At 45.5% G+C, this 19,029-nt stretch overlaps 1 protein-coding gene across 1 annotated transcript in view; it reads left to right on the forward strand.

The window, feature by feature from the left end:
* ap3b2 (adaptor related protein complex 3 subunit beta 2) overlaps positions 1 to 19,029 on the forward strand; it is a 31,712-nt gene that overhangs the window by 9,685 nt on the left and 2,998 nt on the right. Inside the window, exons 3-27 of the mRNA XM_030095672.1 lie at positions 2,167 to 2,242; positions 2,617 to 2,691; positions 3,009 to 3,104; positions 4,246 to 4,406; positions 4,679 to 4,745; positions 5,084 to 5,266; positions 6,102 to 6,299; positions 7,477 to 7,574; positions 8,397 to 8,451; positions 8,547 to 8,618; positions 8,711 to 8,773; positions 9,013 to 9,145; positions 9,251 to 9,360; positions 9,450 to 9,626; positions 10,161 to 10,347; positions 10,730 to 10,848; positions 15,001 to 15,039; positions 15,673 to 15,787; positions 15,998 to 16,172; positions 16,339 to 16,504; positions 16,631 to 16,718; positions 16,838 to 16,947; positions 17,022 to 17,250; positions 17,332 to 17,416; positions 17,521 to 17,618. Coding sequence (XP_029951532.1) covers positions 2,167 to 2,242; positions 2,617 to 2,691; positions 3,009 to 3,104; positions 4,246 to 4,406; positions 4,679 to 4,745; positions 5,084 to 5,266; positions 6,102 to 6,299; positions 7,477 to 7,574; positions 8,397 to 8,451; positions 8,547 to 8,618; positions 8,711 to 8,773; positions 9,013 to 9,145; positions 9,251 to 9,360; positions 9,450 to 9,626; positions 10,161 to 10,347; positions 10,730 to 10,848; positions 15,001 to 15,039; positions 15,673 to 15,787; positions 15,998 to 16,172; positions 16,339 to 16,504; positions 16,631 to 16,718; positions 16,838 to 16,947; positions 17,022 to 17,250; positions 17,332 to 17,416; positions 17,521 to 17,618 — 2,975 coding nt within the window. The remainder of the gene's footprint in view (positions 1 to 2,166; positions 2,243 to 2,616; positions 2,692 to 3,008; positions 3,105 to 4,245; positions 4,407 to 4,678; positions 4,746 to 5,083; positions 5,267 to 6,101; positions 6,300 to 7,476; positions 7,575 to 8,396; positions 8,452 to 8,546; positions 8,619 to 8,710; positions 8,774 to 9,012; positions 9,146 to 9,250; positions 9,361 to 9,449; positions 9,627 to 10,160; positions 10,348 to 10,729; positions 10,849 to 15,000; positions 15,040 to 15,672; positions 15,788 to 15,997; positions 16,173 to 16,338; positions 16,505 to 16,630; positions 16,719 to 16,837; positions 16,948 to 17,021; positions 17,251 to 17,331; positions 17,417 to 17,520; positions 17,619 to 19,029) is intronic.

Here is a 19,029-nt window from a genome sequence, read left to right on the forward strand (position 1 = left end):
TTCCGTTTTGCGGCGGACCAATTACAGCACGGCCTCTCTCATGCGTCACACTAAGCAGACGGAACTCCCCAGTTCATAACATTCAACATGGCGGACTACAGCGATCGTGTTTATGCGTCTGCTCTTTCTACAGTTTTGAACAATTTAAGTTTAATTAATTAAGTTAATTTAGTTTAAATCCCCAAATGCTGCATGCAGCGCCGCGCTGCGTGAAGACAGCGCCTCTCGTTTGTTGACATACCCGGGTCCGTCGCATGTTATTGCACGTCACGCACGGGGGCTCGCATTGGCCCCCGCTCAGCCAGTGAGCTGCCTTCATACACAAATAAAAAAATTGTGAGAAACTGAGAATAGGCGCTGTGACCCCAGACCAAACCGCGTCTTTGTAAAGTGTTGGAGAAGCGTGTTTTGGTCATGGCTGGTCAGGCTACAAAAGAACATGTTACCAATTCTCAATCTAAACAACGAGATGACGAACAACCAGCGCAAACTGACGAGCTTGTACCAAAAAGAGGGGGAACGTCTGTCATATGGCGGTGGTTTGGATATAAAAAGACCAACATCATGGATCAGACTACTGCACTTTGTAAAGTATGCCGCTGCCCAATCCCAACAACAGACTCAAACACGAGTACCTTTTCTTTAGGCTACTGCTACATGTTGAATACAGTTAATGACAGATGTTAACATGACCAACAAACACTTTGCATAACACATGCTTGGAAAAAAGTTCTAAATAAAGCAAATACACAAAAAAAAAAACAAATACTACAGGATCCCATTTCAAACTAATTAAAATCCAGAAACTGTGAAATTCATAGATATCTAACAATTACAGAGATTCAAGAATCAATAAAAATTACTTCTAATAAGGGATGCAGCTATGAATGGTAATAGTTAAATCTGATAGATGAGTCTTGAAAGTCTGGGTACATGTTAGCATTTTGGCATTAGCACTTATATTTATGTCAGAATAAGAAGTTTTTCTATAGTGAATTTTGACTTCATGCCTCAAACGGATTTGCTTAGAACAGTCTCACGACTTCTTTTATGTTATTCAACACAATGTGATGCTTTCAATAAAACTGCAGTTTAATGTTAGATTTAGAAGACAGGAACAAGATATCACAGCTGTTTTTAGTTGAGATCGAGATGATTTTGCACATCTCTGGTTTAATTTGTTATTAGCATTAGCATTAGTGTTTTAAATGTTAATATTTGAATCAGATTGAAAAATCACAGTAGTCTGGGATTAAAGTTTGGCTTAAGGAATAAATCATTTAAACTTCTTAGTGATCTCTCTAAAGCATTTTTTTTAATGCAACAATTCCAAAAACAGTTTTGAAACACCCCTGGAGTTTCTGGTTTAGGATCATTTGCATTCTTCCACTGGTGTTGCTCGGCATGGATGCTCATAAAATGGTGCATTTCTCCAGTCGAGGAAGGATTTTGCTCCACTGTGGCCGCTGTGTTTGCAGCTACACCTTCATAAATTATCGCCATGGATCCTAATTTTCTCCCGTTTGAAGAAGTTGAGGTGCAGCTTTCCTCACTGCATCTTTTCCCTTCATCCAGCCTTGGCTCGTGAGGATAAAATCACACCTGTATAAATGTAAAACAAGTCGGAATGAAAAACCGACTCATCAGTGTTAAAGTGATCAGGAAATGAGCGCTGCGCTCAAATTGATCCATTAGCTCCATAATTAATGTGATGATCAGGACACTGACTGCACGTCACAGAGTAAAGGATCCTGACCAGCCATAACATTATGACCACCCAGGGGAAGCAAATATGGAAGGATGAAAAATTGCGAATTTTTACCAATCAAGCAACTGGCTAACCATGTTAGCACTGTAATCGTCCGATGGTCGCATTATGGGGATTTTTGTTTTTTCTCTTATTCCAACTGAAACATCGGCAGTCTGTGTGCAGGAGGTCAACATTCTGTGTTTTTGCAAATTACAGCACTTTGCAATTACCCACCTTTAATGCGTCGCACTTTGAAAGGTTTCCATGTTCTTGCCACATTCCAGACTTCAAAGAGAATCATTTCTGGGTCAGACTGGCAGACTTTGATCCGTCCCGAAGCCGAGAGTGAAAATGTGGAGACGGGGCCGTGTGTGTTTCTGGGTGGAGCTCACTCCACCGTGTTTCCTTCTCCGCAGACACGACGACTTGAAAGAGATGCTGGACTCCAACAAAGACTCGCTGAAGCTGGAGGCCATGAAGCGCATCGTGGCCGTGAGTATAAATAATGTCCGCTTCGGGATGTGACCGATCAGTGATGTGCAGCCGTATATACGGCTGCACATTGTGAGTAAAGCGGCGGAACCCATCGGTTAAACGCAACACGTGGCTCTGAGTGGAGATCCAGAGCATCTCCTGTAAGTCGGCGGCGGCGTTTGATGATACGGCTCCAGCGGCGAGAGACGAAAGCTGCGCAGCCTTCCGTTAAAGATTCATAATCCTCCTCCTGAACTTTCCATTCATCGGCCCTGCAGGACAGAAAAAAAGACCAAAGAGGAGCCAAATCATCAGAAGTGGCTTGAATTGAAATGAATTCCAATAAAAAAACCTTTTCATGTGACCTTGGGAAATCTTTCCTGTGCTTCCAGATGATCGCCAGGGGTAAAAACGCGTCGGATCTCTTCCCCGCTGTGGTGAAAAACGTGGCCTGTAAAAACATTGAGGTTTGTAATGAGCTCCGTTTTATGTCCCTTCATGGATTATTAGCAGTTTCTTGTTTTTTTTTCTTTTTAATGTGCTGAAATGAAACTTTTGGCTCATTTATGCATCATCTTGTCGCGTTCTGGAAAAGCCCAGAGGGAGGTTTAGCTTTATCTGTCCTTAACAAAATTGCAATTTTCCCCTCCTGTTTTTGGAGAGTTTTATCTCTGTGCTTTATCTCTCCCATTCAGATTTATCTGAGAGGAAATAATTGAGCTAATGTACATAATTTGGGAATTTTATGCGTCTGTTTTCCCCGCTCGCTCTCTCCTTTCTGCAGGTGAAGAAGCTGGTGTACGTCTACCTGGTGCGCTACGCCGAGGAGCAGCAGGATCTGGCTCTGCTGTCCATCTCCACCTTCCAGAGAGGCCTGAAGGTACGGCGGCGGCGGTGGCGGCGGCCATCAACTTTTTTTTCAATGCACCATGTTTGAAAACTGGGTTGAGAAAGTGGGATTCCCTGCTTGATTTCACTATTAACTGTGATGACACATCGTTTTTGAATGTTTATTTCAGAAATCTGTCACATTTTGAAGATAGGCAGGAACACTGGAATGGTGTGGTTAGCAGCCATTGTGAATCTTGAAATTAAATCACACACACATATACATGTAGACAAACACACCAGAGCATTAAAATATGAGAATTTTGTCTCATAAATCTAGGAAACGATTGGATCAAAATTTGAAGTACAAGATGGAGAATATATTCTAATCAAGGTGTTGAGTGTCAAATTAGGAAATCCTCTCATTGCTTAACAACAGCAGGTTTTTATACACAGTAAGAACAAATGCAATGAAGGTTTCAGTTAATTTAGCTTTAAGATCAGCTTCCACATGTGTTTGCAATAACAAATTTGTGTCTGAGCCTCTGTAGAGCTGCGATCGATGGCTTCTGTGATCCGTTCGTTTATCGCCATCAGTATGTGGACGTTTGTGGTTGAACATTTAGCCGTAAAGATCCTCCAGAATTCCAGCAGTGCTGATAGTCGTGTGATTACAAACAGGGGTGCGGCTGCATTGTCAGTCCTCTGAGTAAACTGTGCTGCAGCTGGACGTGGATTGAAAAGCTGTGCTGGACGCCGTCCAAACGCACTCACCTGTGGCGAGCCTGCACAGGGAGGGAGATTAAACAGGTGAAGCACAGAGAGAATTCATGAGCGGAACAAACTGAACAGAAACACGACTACCGTCAATTGAACATTGATTCAGTCGTCCACAGCCGTGGCATCGACTCCCCAGCAGGCATTTTGTTTCCATCGTTTGACATTATCTTGGCAAAACTCTTGTTTGTAGCCCAACAATCTTTACTGTTTAATCCTTTAAGAAGTAGCAGCTAAACTTCAAAACACAGAAAATATTCCAATTTCTGCATCGTAAAGCTCAAACATTTTCTTCTGTTTGAATCAAATATCAGAAAATGTTTCCATTGTGTTTCTCTGGGTTCGATCTCCTCATGATGTTCCTGAACTGTGGAACGGATCTTCGCCTGGTTCATTTGCACCGTCCTCCTCCTCAGGACCCGAACCAGCTCATCCGGGCCAGCGCCCTGCGAGTCCTCTCCAGCATCCGCGTCACCATCATCGTCCCCATCATGATGCTGGCCATCAAAGAGGCCGCCTCCGACATGTCTCCGTACGTCAGGAAGACGGCGGCTCACGCCATCCCCAAGCTGTACAGGTGCGCGGCGCCGAGACGAGTCGCCGTGACCGTGATGATCTCTGTTTGGAGGCTTTCTGCAGAGCGCAGACCTTCAGTCTGCTGGATGTTGGTTTGACTTGCTGTGAAATTGCGGCACTAAAAGGAAACTTCCCAGGAAAGCCATTACAGCTCCGGCAGTAAAATCCATTATTTTTACACTCCTGGGTCTGTATTTTTATGGACAGGTTGCCAAGCTACTCCAGCATGTCTTATTTGTTGCGTCTGAGTGAGTTGCTCTTCTCTCCTCGCAGCTTGGATCCGGAACAGAAAGACCAGCTGATTGAAGTCATCGAGAAACTCCTCGCCGACAAAACCACGGTGGGATGATTCAATATTTTCTCCTGTAGACCCCACCCCCTTTTTTCCCCCAAGAGTAAAATGCAAATACAATTTTGAAAGCCATAAAGCATTGGAAAACGATCGGGACCAGCTGCTGCGCCCAGCTCCAGATTGCATTAAATGCCTCAGTTGTTTCAAGGCTTATCATTTGTTTGGCCTCTCAGTGTTTCTGCATAATCTCTTTCTGAGCGAGAAAGTGCGTCACTAACAGGAAGGGGCTGCAGAGTTCACATTTAATTGTAGATCGCGTGCAGACGCCGTTAAAACGTGTCGCCCTAACCCCCGCCGTGCGCCGTCTGGCCCGTGTCGTGCTGCAGCTGGTGGCGGGGAGCGTGGTCATGGCGTTCGAGGAGGTGTGCCCGGAGCGCATCGACCTGATCCACAAGAACTACAGGAAGCTGTGTAACCTGCTGATCGACGTGGAGGAGTGGGGCCAGGTGGTGATCATCAACATGCTGACGCGCTACGCCAGGACGCAGTTCCTCAACCCCAACATCAACGTGAGTGACGGACCGAACACAGACCGGCGTGATTCATTTAAATCTTCATTGAAAGCAGAATCATTCGTCCGGATTGACGAGTCGATCGGTGAGCTGAAGTCATTTTCAGTGAACGTGAATAAAATCATCAATGTTCTGAATTATTCCACTTCCTGCCACTCCGCCGCGTCCTGTGAGTCATGGCTGGACTTTCTGCAGCGACGCTCAAACTAAACCATGGAAAACAGGAAGTACGCTCATCCATTGTTGTGTTTTCCACTAATTTGCATATAAATTGCGCGGGGGGCAGATTACAGTGCGACGGCAGCGTGGAGGCACTTGTGTTGCAATAACAATATTTTGTGGGATTAATTATAGTTTCCCTCGACCGCTGTTGTACAAAACGCCCGTCATTATTTTCATTTCACCTCTGACAACACATTTCTGGACTTGTGTTTGATTTTCGAGTCATTTTCTAGTGCATGCTGGGAAGATATTGTGATGCATTGTAACAGCGGTCCAGCTGTTGTCTTTCAGCAGCGCCATGCTGTCATGGCGACGCTTACGTTTTCACTAAACTCCTGTTTTCGACGACGTATGAAGGAAGCGTCAGCAAGCTGCTGTGATAAAATCACTCCAATAAATTTACATTTGGTGGATTATTTGATCAGTTTGTTGCAGATTTATCACATTTCTTTCCACAAGTTCAAACATCCAGACTTGAGAGCATTTTCTTCCTATTTAAACTGCTGGGAATGTGCTCATTTTAACCAGATTTAAGACGTCAAATAAGTAAAAGCGGTTCTTCAGTCAGACGAAACCCACGAAGTGTTGCGGTGTGTCTGCTTCTCCGCAGGAGTCCCTGCTGGAGGAGGGCGGCGGCGGGGAGAAAACCTTCTACGGCTCAGACGAAGACGAGGATGAGGACGAGGAGGAGAAGGAGAAGAAGGCGGAGGCGGCCGCCATGGCGAAGAGGAAGCCGTACGTGATGGATCCCGACCACCGGCTGCTGCTGAGGAACACCAAGCCGCTGCTGCAGAGCCGCAACGCCGCCGTGAGACCCTCTAAATTATACACGCCGTACATCGGCTCCGTGCGTCGCCACGGCAGAGGCCGTTGCTTCCTCTGCGGCGGCGGCGGCGAGCGTCCCCACCACCCGATCCTCTTCATCAGAGCTGACCTCTCGCTCAGAAATGAGGACAATTACCCCGAAGAGAACTGATGAGGCTCGGCGCCGCAGCCTTCTCTTCTGCGGGCTCGTTTGTTCCGTCTCAGACGTTATGAAATCCCCACGATGCTCAGCCGCTTCTGGCTGCTTCAAGGTGACACAAAGACGTAAAAAATGCAGGAGACTCATATTTACATTCCCTTACTTTAAATGTAGCACAGAAGCCGAACACGGAGCTCTATGGCGGCTTTGTGTGTTGTTTATTTCGCTCTGAATAATTCACTGATTCTTTTATTTTGCACAGAATAGGATTAAATATTTAAAGATCTCTTATTGTAAGAAATGGGGGTTATTTCATTTACAGTGTTAAAAAAGTACAAACTGTTGTTTGGACTTTAAGGACTCTGTGAACCTCACAATCAAACCGTTGCAGTTTAGGACAATTTAAAGTCACTGAAACACTTGGAAGGTTAGAAACAGTCGCTCCTCTGAAGGAATTTCTTCTAAAATCAATATTGTCCTCGATTTATTTTTTTTTTTTACAATTCGCTCGTCGGTTCGGCGTTTGCAGCCAGTTTCGGTCCACATGTTTGACCCCCTGTCCTATATTTTTCAGTCTAATTAGTCTTTTGAAAACCGCCTCTCTAAACGGATAAGTGACCCCATCGTCTTAATAGAGTGGTGTAAAAACGTGTGGTTGTGTGTCTGAGGCCATGTTTAGAAAACAGCGACATGCCGCCTGAGAGCCACCTCAGTGCTTTCTCCCCAGTGAGTCACTCGCCAGATTATGCTTTTGACTTTCAGCTGAGATGGGTGGAAACAAAAAAAAAAAAAAGAAAAGAAAAGAAAGCAAAGCCGTATTTGCTTTAGTTGGCTCATACATATTCCGCTCTGTGGCATTATCAATCCAGACACACTCCACATCTGCACTGCAACACGGCGCTGTGATGCATTAGCGGCGAGCGAGTTTTCAGGCTGTCTGCAGACACACACTCAGCCTCCAGTGTTTGATATTGTAACATAGTTTCGCTGCAGAAGGTTTACCTGGCACGTCCTGTTCCAGGTGGTGATGGCCGTCGCTCAGCTTTACTTCCACCTCGCCCCCAAAGCAGAAGTGGGCGTGATCGCCAAAGCCCTGGTCCGCCTGCTGAGGAGCCACAGGTGAGCTTCACCGGCGTCATTCCTGAAGTGGTGCAGAGACCAGGAGAGAGAGCTGTAACAACCCCGAAACTCAGCAGAGTGGAAAAGAGTTCAGCAACAACAAGAAGACAAGTGAGGGCAGTGAAGTAAATCTCCGCAGCCCTGAAGCAGGAGGAGAATTACGCAGGGAGCGAGGAGTAAACAGGAGGCGTAAAGCCTGAGGAGTGATGGCGGCGCACAGGCGGCCTCTCGGCTCTAAGTCCTGCACGCTGTCAGAGTTTTATTGAACAAGTGGTCTGGTGGCTCCGACTGCGCTGTAATGGGATCATCATTCAGGAACCACCAAACACCAAACCGTTTTCTGCTAGAGATCCGTCACCAGTCCACCGACCGGCGCCATTCCTTTCATTTTCCTGTCCCAAAGATTCATCACTTTGAATATCATGAACTGAAAATTAAATTGTTTTGGTTTGTTGGTTGGTTCGTTTCTTTGTATCTTGGTTTCCTGACTTTTTGGTTTGTTTGTTGGTTTAAGTTTTTGAAATTACAGGGAGGTTATGAGCAGATTTTATTTATGTTAATTATATAACATTCAGGATGATGGATCCAGAACAGAGTTTACATGATCCAGGCATAAAAGTGTTTATATCTGAGCGCTCTCCCCTCGTGGTGAGAGTTTCATTATAAGGTACACTGGAAAAAGACACTTTAGAGAAGACTTTCCTGCAGGCTAACAAGCTCCATACAGCTGAAGTGTGGACTCCAGAAGAACTTACTTTGACTTCCTCCAGCTTTTTCATTCTCGGATCCCTCTGTTAATCTCCCGTTGTCCTCTTCCTCCAGTGAAGTCCAGTACGTGGTCCTTCAGAACGTGGCGACCATGACGATCAAGAGACGGGTGAGCGTCCCTCTGATTGTCTTCTGTCCAACACCTTGTGACACTCTGTGGAAGCTGCAGCTTTATTCCCCTGCCTCCGTGTCTCTGTGCTGCAGGGGATGTTTGAGCCCTACCTGAAGAGCTTCTACATTCGCTCCACCGACCCGACTCAGATCAAAATCCTCAAGGTCTCTTTCTCTCATGTCCTCACCGCGGAAGGTTCAGGCAGTTCTGTCCAGATAGGCGTCTCTGAAGCGTTTTCTGCTTCTGTCTTTCACAGCTGGAGGTTCTCACCAATCTGGCCAATGAGACCAACATCTCCACCATCCTCAGAGAGTTTCAGGTACACGTCCACGGAGAGGAGATGAATTACTGACCTTCAGCACCATTCCTGCTGTTGCTTCATCTTATTGGTTGAGTTTTTTAACGTTACGGGCCTGATCTGCCGGAGGTTTAATGTAACACGATGGGAATTGATAATAAACTGTATTTATACATTTTCTGTTAAGAACGTAACACGGACGGACGGATGGACTTTCTTTTTTTAAATACTCCACTGAGCGGGTTTGTTTCCTCCGGCAGACATACATTAAAAGCATGGATAAAGATTTTGTAGCTGCAACAATACAGGCCATCGGGCGCTGTGCCACCAACATCGGCGAGGTGAGGGACACGTGTCTGAACGGCCTGGTGCAGCTGCTGTCCAACCGAGACGGTGAGTTCAGCGCTTTAGGAATTGGACTGGCTGATTTCCGACGGTGAAATGTGGGGACGAGGAGCCGCTTTGTGGGTTGATTCAGTCTGTCGCTCCGCTCTGCAGAGCTGGTGGTCGCGGAGTCGGTGGTCGTCATCAAGAAGCTGCTGCAGATGCAGCCGGAGAAGCACAGCGATATCATCAAACACATGGCGAAGCTCACCGATAACATCCAGGTGAGAGTCTCACGACGGCGTCCGGAGCAGAGGCGCCCTGATCTTCTGAAAACAGGCTTCTCATTAGGAGCCTTTTATGCTTTGACCAGGTGCCGATGGCGCGGGCCAGCATCCTGTGGCTGATCGGAGAGTACTGCGAGCACGTGCCCAAGATCGCCCCGGACGTCCTGAGGAAGATGGCCAAGTCCTTCACCAACGAGGAGGACATCGTCAAGCTGCAGATCATCAACCTGGCTGCCAAGCTGTATCTGACCAACTCCAAGCAGGTGGGAGTCAAACCCTCTCTGAAGTGGTCAGTTATATTTCTGTTTATATTTACCTCTATAAAAGCTCAGAAAACACTTGAAATTCAGCAGGATTTGTAAACAAGTGTTTTGAGCTCGGTAAAGTTGGTTTATTAGGAAACATCTGAAGCCTTTTAATGGAAGTACGAGGCTCTTTGCTCAGTAACTCTGGAGGTTTTCACTGAGTATCCCATTAACTCCCTCAAGCCTTTAAACTATTAGCACTGCTTTAATCAAAGCGCTGCTTCATTCCATTAACTTGATCCACCCTAATGAGGAAGCAGTGCTCAAATACATCAGTATTTACAATGGCTTTACATTATGTTGGAGTTCCATCATTAACTTTACAGTTAATTTTTGAAATCCTTTCAAGCCTTTACAACCATCTCCAATGGTTTTAAATGGAAGAAAATAGCTTCCTTTCACACGTCTATCTCACCAAAGCTCGTTAAATGGCTTCTTAATCACAGAGGGAGATGTACGTATCCTTATCCTCCATGTGTCTTCGCCTGGCAGACCAAGCTGTTGACGCAGTACGTTCTCAACCTGGCCAAATACGACCAGAACTACGACATCCGCGACCGGGCGCGCTTCATCCGCCAGCTCATCGTGCCCACCGAGAAGAGTGGCGCCCTGAGCAAGTACGCCAAGAAGCTCTTCCTCGCCCTCAAGCCTGCTCCCGTCCTCGAGTCTCCATTTAAAGGTACAGAAGTCTTTTTATATCTCCTCAGGTAACCATGACGACCTGGACGGGAATCACAGAGAGTTGTTTGAAGATCTTTCATTATATTAAGACTCTTTCTTCACGACAGCCTCTGAAATGTCACCTTTTTCACTAATCACAGTGAAGTCGGAGGAGAGGCGTGGGGATTAGTTTTTGACTGATGAGATGGCATTAGTATTGATCATAAGTCTGGCTCACATTCCTCACAGCTGAATGGGAAACGTAGCTTCCTGAAGATCAGATGAAAATAGACAGACGAGATGGCCGTTTCTGATGGAAGTCTGTCTGCTTTAGTTTGTGGAAGTCAGGAGTTAGTGATGGGCCTGAACGTGTTCATCGTCGGCTTGTTTTCCGTCTGCAGATCGAGACCACTTCCAGTTGGGTTCATTGTCCCACCTGCTGAACGCCAAGGCCGGGGGCTACCAGGAGTTGCCCGACTGGCCCGAAGCCGCCCCTGACCCCTCCGTGCGCAACGTGGAGGTGAAGGAGTCTGTGCGTGCAGTGGGAACAGTAACATACAGAGACACGGCGGCCCTCCGGGCTCTCCGGGGGCCCCGAAAGACGGAGGGCGGCGAGGGTTGCTCCCTCGCCAGAGCAGTGCCACAGAGGGGTTGGAAAGAGCCACCAGAGCCACCTCACATCCGATATGACCCCAACTCCAATATAACATTGATTCCTCTTCCACTGAGCGTCATCCGTTCACCCCCATTAGCATTAGCAGCTCATTAGCATCAACGGCTCATCCCTTTCAGTGTCCATCTGCCTCCATAACTCCCCGCCAGGGGAAGGAGAAAGGAGGATCACTTCTTCTATATCACCAGGCAAAAACATTATGGAGGAAAATCTAGATTTAAAGGTGCAGTACGTAGTATTTTTTCAATGTAACACTTTTATGGTCACTCCAGTTTGATGTTACTCACAAACTGCATGTTCAGTGTAACATTTCTTTATGTTTTGAAAATAAGTGAGTCAGCATTTCAATCATTTAGGTCTCCACAAACAAATCTAAATTTTGCAAATGAAACAGGAAAGCTGTCAATGAAAATATGTAACAATAAAGTTAACAAAGTAAAGTCACGGTGGGCCAGCTGAGGAAATGTCTTCAACCTGTTGAAAGCAGATGTATCATAAACACCTAATGTGAATCACATGGCATGCTGTACATTAATCTGTTATATCAATTTTTCTTAATCTGTAGTTTGTACCATAGATTCTAGAACACACTATTGATATTCCTTATTAGTAAAAGCCGATATGCTGAACAAATAGCGTACAATTTTATCACTGCATTTCCACGGTCGATCACTTTCCTCACATCTGCAATCTGCAGTATTTTGGAAAAACCTTTAGTTTATCAGGCTGAAAGTTAATCAGCGAGCTGTAGTCTGTCCGGTCCTGTAAATCCAGCCTCTTATCCAGTGTGCATGCGGAAGGCAGACTGACCCAATTTTGTTAAAATGTTGATACTGCACCTTTAAAAGTGTCAGGAGGAAAATCAGGGGGAAAACAGTGCCGGAGCTGATCTCACCCCCTGTGCTGCGCTTGCTCCTGCCGGGCAGCAGCTCTCTCGGCCCGTCCCGGTTCTTCCTCACGGTTCTTTGAGCCGATCGCACATGCGATCCAGAAGGGAATGGATTTGGTAGCGGTGTTACTGTGGAATCAAACACTGGATGGATGTTATTGAGTAGCGGTAGAATCCCTCCTCCTCCTCCTCCTCCTCCTCCTCTTCTCCATCCCATTCACCCCCATGTGCCATCGGTTCATAAGCTGTAATGTAATTGAAGACGTGGAATCAAAACTTGAAGCTGTCACAGTTTTTTTTTTTTTTTAACCTCAAAAAGAAAAAAAAATATCAAGACTGGAAGCTCGATCAGAAGTTTCCAGGAGTGACCCTCAAGGTTTGATTTCCTCGTCCAACGTATTGATTATTATTATTATGATTTTTGTTATTTGTGTGTCACGCCTCAATGTTTCATCCCAAAGTGTTAACCTGTCATTTTACTTGTGATGCAGATTTCAAGACGAGGCCTCAGGTGCTCGCTTACCTTGATTTGGCTCAGTTTACTGCTGATTATCACACGAGTGGCGACCCTTTTCCAAAGTCTTTCCTTAGTGCTTCACCTCATATCTGAGTCACAGCTGGAAACTGACACTTTGTTTACTTCGTGAAACGTGTTTTAAGATACATCTAATACCTTAATACCTTAACCGCATCACGACAGAACGAGAACAGGTAGGAACTCACTGGAACTGACAGCCTTTGAATGGATTTTAAGATGAATTGTGTTATTATTGTGTTATATATGTAAATAATTACAAATTAGGGTGATATAACTTAATTACCAGCTATAAATAACCAGTATTTTTTCCTAAAGTGACTTGATTTGGGATTTTATCTATTAGTAACCCCATAAATCTTTAACCTGATTTCCGTTCATGATTTCACATGATACTTGCAAAGCTGCAGATTTAACCTCCTAATTATAATCCAGGTGCAACTCAAAAACTGCAATATCAGAGCAGTAGATCCATAAGTTATTTCTAATTTCATAACACAAAAACAAAACATTTTTACTGTTTTTAAGAAAAGTCTGGTATTTTCAATTATTTTTTAGAATGCTTTTGTGTTACTGTCTTTTTTAATTTTTTTAATGAGCAAAAAAGACTTAAAATATTTTAGTTTATGCAATAAATAAATAAATAAATAAATAAATAGATAAAAATGTATACACTGGATATGTAGTTATAAGAAAAATATGCATTTAATGATAGTTCGAAAAAAATATGAAACTAATATAAAATAATAAAATATAAAAAAATATTCTTTTGAGATACTGTATATTTTCCATTCGACTGTAAATTTTTATTCTTATAAAGTAAAATTAATTGGAAAATAGATATAAAATACATGTAATTTAACATATGTATTACAGAAAATTCCAAAACATGTATACAAATTTGAGAAAATGTGCTTTAGATCATAAATGTAATTAATTGTGCTTTTTAAATTTTTAAACTTTTTGTGTATTAGATTAAAACTCTACCAGCTCTGTTAAAGCGTGTGTGGAGCGCTACGGGTGATGTTTTGGAAAACGGTCAGCCTCCAGGAAGAGCGTGTTTGGAACGGAAATGTCCGGGGACCGTCTGCAGCCTCTGACCGGATGTCCTCTCCACAGTCAGAGGAGGTGCTGAACACCGGAGACGGGCGCATCGGCCTGCTGGGAGACTGGAGAGAGGTGCCCCGGTGTGGGAGTGCCGTGCTGCTTCACTCTGGCTCTCTGCCAGTCTGCTCTCACCTCGCAGCCTTGATCAGATCAATCCGCCGACACTTCCCTTCGTATGTTTATCTATTGATCATCACAGTCCAGGATTCTTTAGGACCAAAAGAGCCGGTTTCGCTTTTTACTCTAAAAATTCTCTGAAATGAAAGACAGAAATCTTTAAGAACAAAAAGCTTCAGAAGCAACAAGTGAGGTTATAGGGAGAATTTAGATATATTTTATTATAGTTTTAGTCCTTGTGGCCATTTTTACAATTTTTTGCTTCACTTTTTAATGGATTTTCCTGCTTTAGATGTTTTATACACATACATATACATGTTTTAATTATGCAAGTATTTTTTTTCTTTTTTCCCTCCTTTTTCGCATTAATTTTTTCCTTTTTCCTTTTGTCACTTTTTCTTGTTTTTTCCTTGTGTACTCCTTTTTTCCATCTTTTCTTATTTGTATTTCTCTTTTCTTTCCTTTCTTATACCTTTTTTATTTTTCCTGTTAAAAAAATGTTTGTACTAGAAATTTAGTTTCATTTCATTTCACAATTTTTACACTATTTTTCCCAAAAAATTATTTCAATAGTTACATAGTACTAATAATGAGTATTTAGTTTGAGTAAAATTTACGTTTTAGTTCAAATACTTTTCTGAAAATGGAAAACCTCTGATGGAAGGAAATAAATACAGTTGGAACTCAACACTTTTTAATTCTCTGAAATGAGATGAAGTGTAGAAATTTTACTTGCCAACCTGATTTAGTTGATTCTTAATCTCTGAAAGACGAAACACTCGACTTCATAAATCGATATCAGATCGATATCAGAGCCTCTGCACCTCCTTGGTTCCTCCTGAAATGTGCGTCACGGCTGTTCCCGTGTGACCTGCGGTGGCGTGCCGCTCTCGTAGTCGTGCTCGTGTCTCCATCCAGCCCATCCCATCACCGCCGGGACGCCACGCTTTGTCGCTAATGAAGATGTGAACTGCATTTTCATGTATTGTTTTTTTTTCTTAATGTGTTAGCCAGTGGCAAATGTTATTGTTGACTTTTGATTTCTGCAGTGATTCCCAGTGTATACCTGAGTTTCTACAGTCGTTATATTGGAGTGTTTCTCTTTTCCTGTTTCCAGCTAACGTTCTGTGGTAGATGACGATGCTGTGATAAAAATCTGGGGTTGATTTTCTGTCTCTGTGATATGCAACAACTGTTCTCACGCATTCTTATTTTTTGAGACCCTGTAAAAACCTTCCTGTGCCTGTTGTTTTCTCTTGCTTTCCTGACTTTTTTATCTGAAACCAACCTTCTCCTTCCTTTTTCCTCATCTCACCTCCATCCCAATCTTTTTCTTTTCTACGTCTGCCAGGTTTTTGCGCTGCTTGAACGAGTCACAACATTAACGAGTGTGAGTCAGTTAGCGGCGAAAAGCCACACGTCCTTGAGCCTCCAACCCATGTAGCTGCAAATTAAAAAAAAGAAAAAAGAAAAAAAAGATGAACCCAAGTGCTTCTGAACCCCCGCCTACTGTAGTCGCTGTCCTGTGCTTAGCTCAGCCAAAGCTACCTGAAAACACGGCACCCTCTCCCCCGGTCTCCACCATTAAAGAAGTGATTCTTGCTGCGGGAGAGGGCCGTCCTCCCTACACGTGCACGTGCACGTGCACTGCTGTGGGTGGACGGTGTCCACTCCCTCGAAGACATCGCTTCTCTTAATGGAAACTGCTCACTGTTTGAAAAAAAAAAAGTAAAAAAAAAAAAAGAAAAAAGCATTTCTGCAACTGGTCATGAAGGCAACACCTGGTGCAAAACAAACAAGCAAACAAACAAACAAACAAACAAACAGAAGAAGTTTGTGCTGAGTCAGCGCTGTTGACTGGCCTGCCGGCTTCATTGGGCTGACGGACACCAGGCAGAGGCGTTCATGGCCGCGCTCCCGTTATCTGCCCACGCGTCTCTGCTTGTGTCTGACGGGGCCGCTGGCCCGGGGCCCCCCCTCACCCGGGCCCGCCCCCCCTCACCCTCTGCCATGTCTCCTGCAGGTGCCCGAGTGGACCAAGTGCAGCAGCCGCGAGAAACGCAAGGAGAAGAAGGTGGAGAAGCCGTTCTACTCGGACTCGGAGGGCGAGTCCGGGCCGACGGAGTCCGCCGACAGTGGTAACTGTGGTGGTGGTGGTGGTGGGGGGGGGGGGGGGGGGGCAGGAGGGGCCGAGGGGGGGTAGCTGGTTCTGGGAGAGCCAAGTGGGAGTGTGTGGACTACGTCAGGGGTGTCATGAAAACTCGGCTTTTGGCAGACGAAGCAGTCGCTTCATGTTTGACTCCTGCCTCCCTGACCCCCTTGACCTCTGACCCCCTCCTTCCCCTCAGAGTCGGACTCGGCCAGCGGCTCGGAGAGCGGCAGCGGTAGCGAGGAGAGCGGCTCGGGATCAGAGAGCGAGGAGAGCGAGGAAGGCTCCGACTCCGAGGAAGAGGAGGAAGACGAGGAGGAGAAGAAGAAGAAGAAGAAGAAAGAAACGAAGAAGCCCGTTCAGGAGAGTGAAAGGTAGAACAAAACCAGAACCAACGCCCGGGGAGTTTTCTGAAGAGAGCACATTAAATCACGTCTTCCAGATTTATTCACATCCAGATCATGACCCATCGCTGCTGAATTCATCTTCTCCACTCCTCCGTCTGTCTCACTCCATCTGATCGCTGTGTTTGGGTTTCAGTGAGCAGAGCAGCGAGGAGGACGAGCGAAAGCGCGCGCCAAAGAGCAAACAGCGGAAGAGCGAGTCGGAGTCGGAGTCGGACGACGACGAGGAGAGCGAGTCTGAAAGCAGCCAGTCGGAGTCCGAAGACTCCGAGTCGGAGGTGGAGGTGAAAAAGAAGAAGAAGGTACGGATGAAGCCTGACAGAAGGAACCCCGTGGCACCACTGCAGCTTGAAACTACAAACAAGAAAAATTATGTTAAAAACCGATTTTTATGAAGTGATGATCCTGATTGGTCGATCTCTTTCCAGCCAGTTGAATCGAAACCTCCTTCGAAACCTGTGAAGAAAGAGAACAAGAAGGAGAAGAAGGAGATGTCTCTGCTCGACCTGGACGACTGTGAGTGTCTTCGTCTCCGGTCCCTTCTAGTTTAGCTTCTGGGACATTTCGCTGGATTTGGGATCAGAGAAGTGAACCGTTTCTTCCTGATTCTTCTCTGACTTGCTGCCCCTCCTCAGTCGAACCGGCTCCCTCCCCTCAAGTCACGCCCGTCAACAGCTTCCTGTCCAACAGCCTGGTGACGGACCTGGAGGGCTTGTCCCTGTCCGACTCCGTCCTTTCCCCGGCGGTACGTCTCGCCCCCCGCCTCCCCTCTCGCCCTCGGCTCTGCTCGGACTGACGGCCGTCTCTCTCCCCTCCCAGACCATCGCCCCGTCCAGCGCGCTGAAGAACTACGAGCTGCTGCACCGGATCACGGGGGAGGGGCTGTCGGTGGAGTACTGCTTCAGCCGCCAGCCCTTCAGCCCCGACGCCAACATGGTGGCCGTGCAGATGCAGTTCACCAACAGCGCCACCGCCGACACCAAGAACCTGCACATCGAGGACGCCAAGCTGCAGTCGGGGATGAGAGTCAAGGAGTTCCCCGAGATCGGTGAGTGATGAGGAACGCCGGCCGCCGAGTCCTGAAACCTGACACCTGGACGGCTCTGAGAACTCACCGGGCTTTCCACAGAGCTGCTGCCTGCAGGGGAGACCGCCACGGCCGTCATGGGCATCGACTTCTGCGACTCGACGCAAGCAGCAAACTTCCAGCTGTGGTGAGAACGACTCACTTCTGGACTTGATGTATTTTCGATTTAAGAGTCTGTTAAGCAGTGAAAAGCTTTCATCCGACTGATGGAACGTTCCGGTTTGGTCGCAGCACCCACACCAGGAAGTTCTTCGTGTCGATCCAGCCTCCGGTGGGCGAGCTGATGCGCTCCGTCTTCCTCACAGAGAACGAGTTTAAGAAGGAGCAAGGTGAGGCCGGCACGGGCGGGGCGGTGGAAACGGAAAGCCTGCTGAGCTTCTTCCTTCTTTTTCAAAAGTGTTTGAGAAAGTTCAGAAGATTCGTACAAAATACAGAAAAAAAAGAAAATAACAGCTCCACCCAGTGGAACCTGCTCTCTTCTTCCTCTTCGCTCTCTCAACACACAGTCCAGAGGGGCCCAGAAAAAGTGAGCAGTTTCCACTGGGTGTCAGTGAAATGAGTATTTTCTCAGTAGGTTTTGAAACAGGCGCTCCCAATCCTCCAACACTTATTTTGGTGTTGTTTTTTTTTTTTTTTTTTTTAATTTCTAAATCCTCCAAACTGGTGGGCAGCATGTGTTCTGATGTGATGTTGGTTTTTCCAACATGGTGACTCTTTACTGTCGTGTCCCCCACATAGAGAAGCTTTTACAGAACCTGGGTAAGTTTTCCTCTATAGCTCCGTCTGTACGTCCACCTGTCCCTCCACCCCCCGCCCCACCACCACCACCTCTTTCTTTTGGCCCCCCACCCCTCCTCGTTTCCAACCTGCTGCCCAGCCACCGATCCCGACTCACTTCTTGAGCACCTAAAGAGGAAACTCCAGCTCACAGCTGCACCGCTCCGCCTGCTCTCACAGCCCGATGAGGTTCTACAGTGGACTTAGGAAAAAAAATCCTAATTCTGATTTATTTCTCAGAAACACAAGATAAAAGAAAAATCTCCTGAAACCAATAATCTGAGATTTACTTCTAAATTTTGACTTTTTTTTTCAGAATTCTGACTTTTTTTGTCCTAAATTCTCAGATTAAAATCAGAATTATCAGACAACCTAATCTTAATTGCAGCTTTTCGCACAGAAAGTCAGAATTCTGAGTGATTTCTTGCTGAAGGTATTCTCGGATTTCTAGTTTCTTTCTCAGAAATCTGAGTTAGAATCTCGGAATTTTGGAAAAATGTCAAAATTCTTCGAAACAGCTCAGATTTCAGATTGTTTTATTTCTGAAATCAGAGTCTGAATTTCAAATTGTTTCTTGGATTTCTGAATTTGTTCCCTCAGCATTGTGAGATCAGATTTATAATTTAGATTTAAAAAAAAATGAAACGATAAAAACATAAAGAATTCTGACATTAATGTCAGAATTCAGAGAAAGTAAGGAACGGATATTTTGGGGGTTTGTCTCTCGACGCTCAGTAGGAACCAGACTGTGAGAGCAACAGTTCACTGTTTTTGTTTCTGTCTGAAACCGTCCGCTGCAGGAAGTATTTTACTGTTCTGATGTTTCCCACATTCTGAATCCACTTTTTAATTTTTTTAATGATTTACTGCCCCGCACACAGTAGTTCTTTCTGAATACAGTATGTGGAGCCCATGAGGAGCATGCAAGGTGGTGAAGCTGGTGTCAAATTACAAGATCTACAA

This window comes from Salarias fasciatus, chromosome 7, assembly GCF_902148845.1.
Source record: "Salarias fasciatus chromosome 7, fSalaFa1.1, whole genome shotgun sequence".
Taxonomy (NCBI): Eukaryota; Metazoa; Chordata; class Actinopteri; order Blenniiformes; family Blenniidae; genus Salarias; species Salarias fasciatus.